The following is a 12937-nucleotide window of genomic DNA, read 5'->3' on the forward strand; positions in this document are numbered from 1 at the left end:
TATTGAATGATCATTTTATTCCAGGGCCTCATGAGACAAATGGGTAAATGGTACTGGGTGAAAAGAAAAATAAGACTGGCGATGGGGCAGTGCAAGGTGGAGGTAGCACAATATAGTGACAGAAATGAATAAAAGTAGTGTATCTGTAAAAGACCAGAATGTGCATCTCAAAATATGCCTCTTTGGCATAAAGATTATTTAAAACTGAAGGCAACTGTAAAAATGTAGGTACAAGAAAAGCTCTCTGTCCCACCAAAATTGCCTAAAAGTAGGACACAAATTTTCAAACACAAAGGTGTCTCTTCTTCCCTCTCTACCTGGAAGGATAAGAGTTACTTTCTGAAGACAAATTTAGATCTTAAAAAAAAAAATTATAGGAAACCATTAGTCTGGACAGAGTTCCTGCAATAGGTCCAATAAACCAAACCAAACCAAATGGAGTCACTCATGCTAAAGTTCCTTGCCACCAAGCTGAAACTATGTTATCTGACCGGACTTCCAAGAAATCAGGAGAGATATAACACAGCTAAATTTTCAAACAGGCTGGTTATAGCAGACAAGAGAAAGAAGTTCTCTTTGCTTTAATCTTTCAAAGAGAAGTAACTTTGAAATGACTAATATGCTTTTTGTCCTCTGTTTCTGCTTTCCTCAGCCCTTTTCTGTCTATAAAGCCAACCTCCTCTGCTCAGCTCATTGGATATTCATTCTATTTTACAGAATGAGGCATTTCCCAACTCTAGAATCACAAATAAAAGCCAATGGAAGGGGCTGGGATTGTGGCTCAGAGTGAGAGCGCTCGCCTCGCACGTGTGAGGCACTGGGTTAGATCTTCAGCACCATTTAGAAATAAAGGTATATTTTTAAAAAGCCAATGGAAACCTTTAAATTTGTCATAATTTTGTCTTTTGGCAGGCTTTAATCAGCCATGACCAGAGGAATCTATATCTAACTTTATCCAAGAGCTTTTCTCTACCATTTATTTGCCTTCCCACAATTTGCTGCCCCTAGAGACTCAAAAATCCTTTTCCTTGTCTTGTCATTTCTTTAAAAATGTACTGTTCTTAGGGGCTGGGGGTTGTGGCTCAGTGGTGGAGCACTTGCCTGTCATGTGAGAGGCACTGGGTTTGATCCTCAGCACCATATAAAATAAATAAATAAATAAGGGTATTGTGTCCATCTACAATTAAAAAATACTTTTTAAAAAAATTTACTGTTCTTCACTGAAGATGCTATAAACCTGAATTCAAAGTCACCTCTTAGATATTTACTCATTTCTCTGGGTATCTTCTACATATACATGTGGTAAACGTTTTGTTTATTCTTCTCTTGTTAATCTGTCTTTTGTTACAGGGATCTGTACCAACCAAGGAGAAGGACACCAATCAGAAGGATAGAGGAAAAATTATTTTTTTCTTCTCCTACATACTGATGTTGTTAACACAAGAAGACCAGGATGAACGCAAACTTCACAGATCAGATCAGCACTTTATTCAGGAACAAAGTTTAACACAGGAACAGGGGATGCAGGGATGAAATGATGCCGTGGTGGGACCCACTTTCCTAGTGGAAAATGAGCCCCTGAAATAGGAAGGGACTGGACTTATATAGGTTATCCTGAGAGGTGGTCTAGTGAGCATACCAGTTTTCTTGGGCACCCAGGAATTTGGGGTTTGTTCTATAAGTGAAGGGGTCAGTTTGAGTGCTGAGAAATTTGAGCTCTTGGGTCAGGGGTCTGTGCTCCACATCTGGAGAGGATTTACTCCAAGGAAGGTCAGTGCCCCTGAGAGGCTATCACCTCAGTGTGAGGAGACACCTCTTTCCTGCCTGCAATTAGCATCAGAGAAGCATTTGTCTTGGGAAATGAAAGCTGTCAACGCATGGCTTTCTTTTTACTCCCTTTTTCTCAGGCCACATTATTTGGGGGATTCTTCATTTTCCATCTATTAGATGCCATTCAGTAGAACACTATGCATTCATTAATAAGAATGTCTGGTCTATAACTATTTTCCCAATACTATTAGTTCAGGAAAACCGGTGGCTGAGTGATGGTTATAAAATGAGCCCATTTCTATTATTACAATACTTTTACCCAAAGAAACAAACTAACTGACAACTATAAGAGCATAAAGATGGGTTGGGATTGTGGCTCAGTGATAGAACGCTTACCTAGAATGCATGAGGCACTGGGTTCCATCCTTGGTGCCACATAAAAATAAAAACTAATAAAATAAAGGTATTGTGTCCATCTACAACTAAAAAAATGAACAAAAAGAATGGACTGGATGGGAGGAATCTGAGTTGTATACAAAGAAAAGTTGAGCTTAGCTTAGACACAGAGTAGAAAATTCAGAGCAAAAAGCATTTATCCATTAAACAAATGTTGTGTTCCATTCTAAATGGTCTAGATATTTTTGAAAATCAGACTCTTTAAAAGCTAAAAGCTTGGGGTTGGAGTTGTAGCTCAGTGGTAGAACGCTTGCCTCGTACGTGTGAGGCACTGTGCTCAATTCCCAGTACCACATATAAATAAGCAAATAAAAGGTCATCAACAAGTAAAAAGAGGGGGCTGGGGATATAGCTCAGTTGGTAGAGTGCTTGTCTCGTATGCACAAGACCCTGGGTTCAATCCCCAGCACCACAAAAAAAAAAAAAAAAATTCCTCTAATGAAGTTGATATCCCAGTGGGAATGTGGGGGTAGTAATTAGAGTAAATAAGTAAATAGGTAAAAGATCTAATATAGAGACTAGGGTGAGAGGAATGGGAAATGGGTTGCAAGTTTTAAATAGGATGGTCAGGGTTAGCCTCATTGAGTAGGTAGCACTTTAGCAAAAATTTGTAGGATATAAGAGAAGATAAGAGATGCCTTGCAGATTTGAGGGTCAACAAGGAGGCTAGGCTGGAGAAGTCCCTGGGGCTAAGTAAGGGAAATAAGTATAGTGCCCAGGGTTAAGCAACAGATTCCAGTTCTTCAAACAATGGTCCAAGCCTAACAGGATTGACTACCATAGCAACTCATCTAGTCAAAGAAGCCAACAAGGAGTATTTGCTGGGTAGTACTGCAGAAGAAAAAGCAATAGTTCAACAGTGGCTGGAGTACAGGGTCATGGAGTAGATAGACACCCCCAGTTAAGAGGATATCCACACTCTGTTGAAGGATCTGAATTTGTATCTTGAAGATAAAGTCTACCTTACAGGATATAACTTTAACTTAGCAGATATTCTACTGTACTATGGACTTCATCGCTTTATAGTTGACCTGACAGCTCAAGAAAAGGAGAAAGATCTCAATGTGTCTCGCTAGTTTTGTCACATTTAGCATTACCCAGGCGTCAGGCAACATCTGTCTAGTGTTGTCTTCATCAAGAACAGACTATACACTAACTCCCACTAGAAGGCACCATGCCACACACGGCGTGATTAAAATGTTTTAAATGGAAAGTGCATCTGGACCATAGTACTAATGTAAATTGATATGCTGTCATTGTTTATTTGTTGGTAGAATTTTTGAAGTGTAAAACTGTGTCTGAATGTTTTTATTTGTTCTTTAGTTGAAGTTTTGCAAATTTTGATGTAAAAAAATTCAACTGCTGTCCCCGCAAAAATCAAGTGAAATCAAGTTATAAATTACCTGGTTTTTAAAAGATTAAATTTATTTTAATAAAAGTTGCAAATCAGTGGCTTAGTCTTTAATACAAAAAGGCAGTACTTTCAATGGTTGATGTACTTGGCTATTTATTAACCTCTCTTTCATATTTTAAAATTCTTTTTCCTATGGATATTTACCATACTTTGTTTATTAAAAACTGTGATAACTTATCCCAAGGATTGAGAAAGGGAAGACAGATGTATTTGATTTAAATATTTATGTGAGCTAGTAAACGTGGCTGAAAAACTCAAAAAAAAAAAAAAAACAAGGAGGCTAATGGAATAGAATAAGGAGGACAGGGTGGAGGTGTTAATGGAAGAGATATAGGTATTAAGGAAATAAACACAGATTTAAGAACATAACAATATCAAGATTTTTCAATATCATTTTTACTACATCTTTTTTTTTTTTAGAATTTTAATATTTATTTATTTTCTTAGTTTTCGGTGGACACAACATCTTTATTTGTATGTGGTGCTGAGGATCGAAGCTGGGCCAGACGCATGCCAGGCGAGTGTGCTACCGCTGGAGCCACATCCCCAGCCCTTTTCACTACATCTTGATATTACAAAGAAAGAAACTAAACCGTCTTTTACTTTCCATTTTCAAAATTATATTATTCCTATAATACTTCAGAGCATTAAATACAATATGCCCTCAATAAATGTTTATTAGTTAATTAGAACTGGCCATGTAATCGACTGTGGCCCAAGGGTTGTATTTGGAAACTGATCTCTGATACTGAAACCTTGTGAAAGAATTGACTGAATGGGCATTAGATTTAATTTTGCAAATTAGAAAATTTGCAAAATGGGAGGCAGAAGGCTTTTTCATTCTGCACCCTTGCCCTTTCAAAATAATACTTTTTTTTTTTAATATTTATTTATTTATTTATTTTAAAGTTGTAGTTGGACACAATATCTTTATTTATTTATTTTTATGTGGTATTGGAGTTTGAACCCAGGGCCTCGCCTGTGCTAGGCAAGCGCTCTACCACTGAGCCACAACCCCAGCCCCAAAAATAATATTTATTAAGGAAATTCCAAAAGGTTAAAAAAAAAAAAAGAATCATGGGGGAAAATGTTACCACATACCTAAAGGAAAACTATAAGGTAATGTAACATTTAGTAGATGAACACAATACCTTTATTTTATTTTTATGTGGTGCTGAGGATTGAACCCAATGCTTCACACGTGCTAGGTAAGTGCTCTGCTAACCTAGCTACCACCCCAACCCGGTAAGGTAACATTTAGTCAAAGGAATGTTGTCCATAAACATAGTCTAGGAAGCTAAACACTGAAGAGATTCTCTCCTTGACCAAACTTTAACCAGGCCCTCTTCTGAGCACTTTTTTTTTTTTTTTCCTACTTGGCTTCAATTTTGGCCTACAAAGACATTGTAACATTGTTTCAAGTAACTCAAAGCCATAATCCTACCTCTGAAAGTACCTGCCTGAAAAAACTAAAGACGGCTAAGAATTTACTGCTTGTTTCAACCAACATCTGAAGATAGGGCTTATTGTCTCCCAGCCTCCATGTGAGGTTAGGAAGGTAATTTAAATGTAGTTAACAAACTCAGTCAAGAGTCAGTTAATCAGCATGATTGGTTGCACGTGGGCCAAACCTTACTCGCTACATTTAAAAAATTGTCACCACCCTACCCTATAATTTGATATCCTACTCACCCCCTTCTCTAGTCCCTCATTCTTCCTTTAAAAGTAGTCAGGCATAGTGATGAGTGGTTAATGTTTAAATTATATATATTTTATTTTAGGCAAAGTAGAAAATTCAGAAGCAATATAAATGGAACATTCGGACTGGAGTTTGGTTCAGTGGTAGAGCACTTGTCTAGCATATGTGAGGCCTGGGTTTCATCGACTGCCAACTCTGCAAAAAGAAAAAGAAAAAAGATAAACAAACATGTGATTACATAAAATCTATCCATTTTCAGATGTCAGAGGATAGCATTTTAAAGTAAAATAATAAACAATAATGCATAAGAAAAGTATTTACCATTAATAATAAAAGAGAATTTAATATAACAAGCATACAAAAAGCTCTACAAATTGATAAGAAGAGGTAAACTGCTTCATCTCTCAGCTTTCAGATTCCTCGTCCAAACACTTATAACTAAATATTAAGTTGGTTACTGGATCAGCCTGAGCTATCTTAAAGAGGTACATGAGGCTCTGCTTTGATGGGAATGGACCATGTGGGAATTATATCATACTAAAAAACAAAAGCTCATTCTAGAGTTTGGCAGGCCCATATCCACAGTAACTCGGAGAAAGCTCCTGAGCATTACTTTCGTGCATTTTCTTCTGAGACATTTTCTAGAAAGATGTGTATGTTATTCCTCTGTTTGCAGGGAGAAAATTAAAGGCCTAGAGACAGGAAGAGATGGAAACAGGCTGGAGCAGAACAAGAGTTAACTGAGGAAACATCTGAAGTCATGAGTTCTTGAACCCTAGTCCCCTCTCCATCCTCTCTTTCCTCAAGGAGGCCCTCTGACCTTAGTGGTGAACAGTTTGCTATACTGCATCTTAAGAACCCGCATGGCAATCTGAAAGGTGGCTTTCAGCTCCAGCAGCTCCAGCTTGATAGGTCCCAAGCAAAAAATGCTAGGGAGCAACAGGTCTAGCCAAAGCAGTCTCATAGATATAAGTCACTCATTTCAAGCCAATGGTTACCCTCCTCAAACCCCCTAGCACTGAACATGCCTAAAGATTAAGAGTTGGTCTATAGCAACAGTTGTCACGGAGCATTTAAAACTCATGATTTTCACCTTCTAAATTTTGGCCAAGAGACTGAGGCAGGAAGATCACAAGTTAGAGACCAGCCTCAGCAACTTAACTAGAACCCCCTCAATTAGGCAAGGCCCTGTCTTAAAATAAAAAACGAAAGGGGGCTGGAAGTAGAGCTCAGTGGTGGAGTGCTTGCCTCATACATAGGAGGACTTGGGTTCAATCCTCAGGACTGCATAAAAATAAATAAAGTAAAGGTATTGTGTCCATCTACAATTAAAAATATATATATTTTTTAAAAGGGGCCAGGTCAGGTGGCAGCCGCCTATAATCCCAGTGACTGGAGAGACTGAGGCAGGAGGAATATAAATTCTAGGCCAGCCTCAGTAATTTAGCAAGGCCCTCAGCAACTTAGCAAGACCTTGTCTCAAAAAAAAAAAAAAACCAAAATAAAAAAGGGTAGGGATGTGGCTCAGTGGTAAAGCCCCTCTGGATTCAACCCCCAGTAGCAAAATAATAATAATGATAATAATTAATTAAAACAACTAGGGATGTAGTTTGGTATAGAACATCCCTGAGTTCAATCCCCAGTACTTAAAAATAAATAGATTTGAGCTAGGCGCAGTGGCGCATGTCTATAATTGTTGAGAGCCACAGCCCAAGGGGCCCCAGCAAACTTCCAGCTACCAGCAAATTTCCAGCTGCCAGCTGATGATTGGCTCACAGTGGCCCCAGCAAACTTCTAGCTGCCAACTGATTGGCTCCTCTGCAGTGATGCTCATTGGGCTGTTTCCCCGCCCTTTCAGACCATGGAGCTGCTCATTGGGGGACTTTTTTTGGCTCTGCCACCGAGACCCAGCCAATCAGCCTCTAGAGCAGGAGGAGTGGGGGAGGTTGAGAGGTTTGTGGGAAGGCGGTGGTGGCAGTTGGGCTCTGAAGGTTTTTCCTGAGGAGCTGTGTGGTTTGGTGTGTGTTTTCTAAAAATAAAGTTCGTTTCTTTTGACAAGTGGCTCCTGAATTGTGCCCAGCCAGACTGCTGCATATAATCCCAGTGGCTTGGGAGGCTGAGGCAGGAGGATCCTGAGTTCAAAGCCAGCCTCAGCAAAAGCAAGGTGCCAAGCAACTCAGTAAGAACCTGACTCTAATAAAAATACAAGATAGGGCTGGGGATATGCCTCAGTAGTCAAGTGCCCCAGAGCTCAATCCTGGTACCAAAATAAGTAAATAAATAACTAAGTAGATTTTTGGCAAAGTTTAACAGCCAAATGAGGATGCTAATTAAAGATTGCTTCCCCCCCCCCCAGCCCCAGAGGGAAAAAAAAAGGTAAGAAGTAGTAAGAAAAGGATTGTGGTCAATATTATAAGCATATAAACAGCTCTATAAAGTGATAAGAAAAGGTAAACAACTTCATAAATATAGACTAAGTATATGAATAGGCAACTCATAAAAGAGTAACTGTCAATGGTAAAAATATAGAGAAAGAAAGAAAAGAAAGGAAGGAAGGAAGGAAGGAAGGAAGGAAGGAAGGAAGGAAGGAGAAAGAAAAAGATGCTCAAGGGCTGGGGTTGTGGCTCAGTAGTGGAGCACTTGCCTAGCACATGTGAGGCTCTGGGTTTGATCCTCAGCACCACATAAAAAAACACATAAAATAAAGGTATTGTGTCCAACTACAACTAAAAAACAAATATTAAAAAAAAAAAAAAAAAAGATGCTCAACCCTTTAGGCAAATGCAAGCTAAAACAAGGAGATGCCATTTTTTATCTAACATATTGGAAAAAATTAGTAAGAATAATAACATCTTTTTTTTTTTTAAAGAGAGAGAGAGAGAATTTTAATTTTTTTTTTTTTTTAGTTTTCGGCGGACACAACATCTTTGTATGTGGTGCTGAGGATCAAACCCGGGCCGCATGCATGCCAGGCAAGCACACTACCGCTTAAGCCACATCCCCAGCCCTAATAACATCTTAATGCAGAAGAAAATGGAGCAAGTTTGGTGAAGGACTCAGGGACTTTCAATTATTGTTGGTAGAAATGTGAATGATTGTAACCTTTATCTAAATTATATATACATTAATATATATTAATTCTGCAATCTCATGTTTGGGAATCTATCCTACAGAAATAAAAGAATCAATTTATAAGGATATATGAACCAGGATTGCAACACCATTTGTAATAGAAAAAAGGTAGAGTAACTTGAAGGTCTATCAACACCAATTATGGTAATTTATTCAATTTACCTTTGAATAAGTTGTGCACATTCATTCTACGGACTATTTTGCCACAACTAAAGTTGGGACTGGGAGTATAACTCAATGGTAGTATGTTTAATATGCCCAAGGTCCTAGATTCCAGTCCTTGTATGCACATACAAAAAAATCTGTATTCATCAAACTGGATAATACTATGATGTAAGCTTAAGTGAAAAAAGTTACAAAGTATATACCATGTATTTTGAAATAACTAAAAATCCTAAGTACTTACATATATGTGTATCTGGATACATATAGAGAAAGATGTAGAAGCTTACAGACTAATTTGTGAATATTAGTTCTTAAAGAGGGAAGAATAAGGAAATTTTTAATCTTTTCTTTATAATATCTATATTATTTCATTTGTGATGGTGAACAAGTAGTACTTTTATAACTTTTATAACAAGTAGTACTTTTATAACATTTTAAAAAATGACTGTATTAGCCTGGTACAGTGGTGCACACCTGTAATCCCAGCACTTTGGGAGGCTGAGACAGGAGAATCATGAGTTCAAAGCCAGCCTCAGAAATTTAGTGAAGCCCTAAACAACTCAGTGAGACCCTCTCTCTAAATAAAATACAAAAAAAAAAAAAAGAGTTGGGGATGTGGTTCAGTGTTTGAGTGCCCCTGAGTTCAATTCCAAGTTCCAAAACAAGCAAAAAATCTACAGTACTAAAAGAACATTGCAAAGGGACTTGGGATATAGCTCAGTGCAAGGCCCTGGATTCAATCCCCAGCACTGTAAAAAAATATATATATAATAATACAAACAAAAACAGTTCAAAATATTTGGGGAGGAAAAAAAAAAAAAAGGAAAGGTGCCAAAGAGGAAACTGATAGATACAATATATATGAACCCTGAAAGCATAATACTAAGTGAAAGAAACCAGTTTCAAGGGAACACATAGTGTGCAATTCCATTTCTATGAAATGCCCAGAATAGGTAGATCCAGAAGTGATTGTTAATTGGAAAAAGTTTCATTTGGAAGAATGAAAATGTTCTAAAAATGATTGTAGAAATGGTTAAACATCTCTATGAATAAACTAAAAAGACTACTTTAAATGGGTGTCTCAAAAATGTGTTTAAAAATACTGTCCACTATAACATCTGCCTCATCCTCAAGAAATAAATCTTGGTATCTTTTAATATAATCTGAAGAATGCATCAGGGACTCTCAAGGCAATTCCAAAAATGGAAATCAGAAATGTATCATAGTTCTAAAAGAACTATTTTGAAGAGGATCTAGTTTTTGGATGTGTAAATTCTCCTATGTTTATAAAATATTTCATATAACTTATAAAATTCATTATGAAATGCATAACGAATGCACTGAATCACTTTTAGAGCCCTAATTTTCCTTCCTTCTAAAAGAGTACTTAAATTTATGTATCTTCTGATTCACTTACCTTATGATTCTTGTGACCAATTTGCTACAGAAACCACTTCTTAAATGCTTTTCAATGTACATTGAATACACCACGGAAAGGCAAAATAAAAAATAAAGCGTCTGAAAATATTTTTTCAAGTCTCAAATAATTGGTTAGCACCAACAAGGCAAATTCTTCTTACTGAAACACTTACGTTTTTAAGTAAAAAAAAATTAAAATTGAATATTTTTTCTGTATAGAAAAAGTAGAAACATCCATCCAACTGAACTGCAATAAGATAATTCGTTTCTCATAGCAATGAAAAAAATAGCAGATATGAACTATCAAACCATCAGTACACTTTTATTTTCAAATTAAAATAACAATTGTGCATCTTTGAATGGGAATGTGTGCTTGCATTTTTCACCTAGGAGACTCTGGCGAGTGCTTTCATCAACAGCGCCGCTGGTGTAGTGGTATCATGCAAGATTCCCATTCTTGCGACCCGGGTTCGATTCCCGGGCGGCGCAGGCACTTCTTTTGCTCAAAAATGTCTTAAAAGAATCTTCATAAATCTTTCCTGTAGTGAAAATACTTAGAATTTTTAATTACCCTGAAGATCTCCATTTCATTATAATTCACCGATGAAACATTCGGATCTGGAGCTCACCGACAGTTTACGAAAGTTTTGAAATAGTTAAGCTGTGCGCCTGCGCAATCCGAGCCATCACGAGTCGGGTGAAAGAGCGGCTGCGCAACAAGTGAACCTACGGATTGAGGTGTAGCCCCGCGCCGCGAGGGTGAGAGTGCAGGGTTATTCTGCGCCTGCGCGGTCTGGGTCACTTCGCTGGCTGCTCCTAGGCGCCCGGCTCGCCGCCATCTTGAATCGGGGCTTCATTGTTCGCGCTGTGCGGGGCATATCGGCGTAATTACCGCGGAAGAAGACGGCGAAGTAACCTCCGCTCAGCCGAGAAACCCCGCCATCCCGCAGCCATAGCCGTTCATACGATTTGGGAAGTAGTGAAGGGCAGGGAGCTGGACCCAGAGGCGCCGCCGCGACAGCAGCAGCCATGGAGGACGAGATGCCCAAGACTCTGTGAGTCTGGAGCAACGATGAGGGAGGCGGGATGGTGGTCGTCCCGGAGGGAGGCCTCGGCCCTGCGTCGCTCCCCAGCCTATTGTCTCCGTGGACGCCGCGATATCGTGGTTCCTCTCTCCTTAGCACACACCTGGATGTTTAGAGCCAAGACTCGGGCTGTGAGAGGACGAAGTGGAGGGACTGGGGGTCGACCCTCAGAATTAATCCCTTCGCCTTAACTGCACCAGCGCGCGGCCTTTGGCCTCGCCGCCCGCCCTCTGGGGTCCTTAGACCTGGAGAAAAGACTTTTTCATTCAAACCTCTCTTTAGAACTCGGCGGACCCTCCTGTAGTCCCATGCTTGCTTTCTTCTCTCTTTTTTTTCCCCCGCCCCCCCCCTTGTAATTAACCTCTTTATATCTTTTCAGACTTCCCTTTACATTTTATTTTTCTCCTGAAACTCTTCCTTTCGTTTTCTTCTCGTTGGTAGGAATTTTTCCCCCCCATCTTGAGGCTGAGGTAAACTTTATTCTCGCAGTTGCCAACTGGAAAAAAGCCAAATATCTTTCTTTAACCTCTCTTTGGCTTTTCTTCTATAGCACCCCCGACCCTCGACCAAAAAGCCTAACCGGACCACCCAAGGATTTTGAAACTGCTTTAAAAAAAAAAAAATGGAAATCTCACCCGGAGGAATATATCTACTGAGGGGAAGTGGATTTAATACATCTTTATAATCGCTTGCTACTCTGGTGATTGACATGTTGCCGATCAAGCAGGCAGTTTTTATGAAGCAACAGTTGATTATATAACGTATTTAGGCAAGAAGTTTTTAGTATTAAGTGATCCGAGCTGGGGATATTTTCTTTGTCGTGTAGTTTCCCCCCCCCCCCCCGCATTCTTTGTTTTCAGAATATTAATTGGATGAGCGATCCTGCCTTTGTTGCATTTCTCCAGGGGGGGAAAAAAAGGAAAAGCTCAATGAGATGTGTTTTGGATTTTTACTTTATTGTGTGAATTTGAGGTTTACAACATAATGTTTAATATGAAATACACAGAGCAAATTGGTTGCCCCAGTAAAGCCGACTTAACATATTTATCATCTCACATAGTTAACTTTTCAGTGAGTTCCTGGCGTGGCTTTTTGTTTTACTGTTGGATACTGGCAGTTTGAGAGCTCAATGCATTAAAAATACAATTTTAGGTTTCTTTTCACAACTCTAGATATTAAAGTTCTGAACTAGAGTGTAGTTTTTTTCACCAAAAATTTTTTTGAATTCTAAATTGATATTTCTAATATATATGGGAAATGTTGTTACATTTTACATTTCTTTTTAAAACTTTTTATTTTTTATTTATTTTATTTTATTTTTTTGCAGTGCTCAGGATTGTACCCAGAACCTTGCACATACTAGGCAAATGCTCTACTACTCAGCTAAATCCCCAGACTTATTTTCTTAATAGATTAAATATTCTGCTAGTTTATGTGTATCTTTTTATAAGGATGCAGCAATTAGGGAATGGACTTTGCTTTTGGAAAGTTTGTATCTACAGAAGAACACTCCCTAAAAACATACTAGACTTTTTTTCCTCTTACATCTTAGCTAGAAGCATGATAGCCACATATTGGGTTAAGCACTGCTCATATTTTATAATGCCTTTACATTTAAGATTCTTACATTATTTTGAAATGTTTTAATTTCAGAAACTGCCAGGAATATATGGGAACTTAACCTTTTTAGTACATTGATTTGGGAATATCAAATAATGAAGACAACTTCAGCATTCTCAGGCCAGTCTACAAAAGAAGGTAGTTAAATAGTACTAGACTGGGGACAGGGGACTAATC

The 12937-nt window shown here is 38.4% G+C and overlaps 1 protein-coding gene, 1 non-coding gene and 1 pseudogene across 19 annotated transcripts in view; all 3 read left to right on the forward strand.

The window, feature by feature from the left end:
• Positions 1-81: 81 nt before the first annotated feature.
• LOC124084849 (eukaryotic translation elongation factor 1 epsilon-1-like) lies at positions 82-3473 on the forward strand (annotated as a pseudogene).
• A 7000-nt stretch (positions 3474-10473) lies between these two features.
• On the forward strand, positions 10474-10544 carry Trnag-ccc (transfer RNA glycine (anticodon CCC)). The gene has a single exon. It is a non-coding gene; the product is annotated as a tRNA-Gly (tRNA).
• A 258-nt stretch (positions 10545-10802) lies between these two features.
• Positions 10803-12937, forward strand: part of Tia1 (TIA1 cytotoxic granule associated RNA binding protein) — a 32086-nt gene continuing 29951 nt past the window's right edge. For 2 of the 18 annotated variants that reach the window (XR_009225670.1, XM_058575079.1), the window contains exon 1: positions 10803-11110. Coding sequence is in view for 13 of the 18 variants with exons in the window: in XM_058575079.1 (XP_058431062.1) it covers positions 11085-11110 (26 nt within the window). In the remaining 5 variants the exon portion in view is untranslated. Of the gene's footprint in view, positions 11111-12003; positions 12899-12937 lie in introns of those variants that run through there. The other 16 variants (XM_058575069.1, XM_058575074.1, XM_058575071.1 and 13 more) reach the window with 11 other exon arrangements.

The sequence above is a fragment of the Marmota monax genome, unplaced genomic scaffold, assembly GCF_021218885.2.
Source record: "Marmota monax isolate L192 unplaced genomic scaffold, Marmota_monax_Labrador192_F-V1.1 WCK01_AAM20220418_F8-fsc00106, whole genome shotgun sequence".
In the NCBI taxonomy this organism is placed as follows: Eukaryota; Metazoa; Chordata; class Mammalia; order Rodentia; family Sciuridae; genus Marmota; species Marmota monax.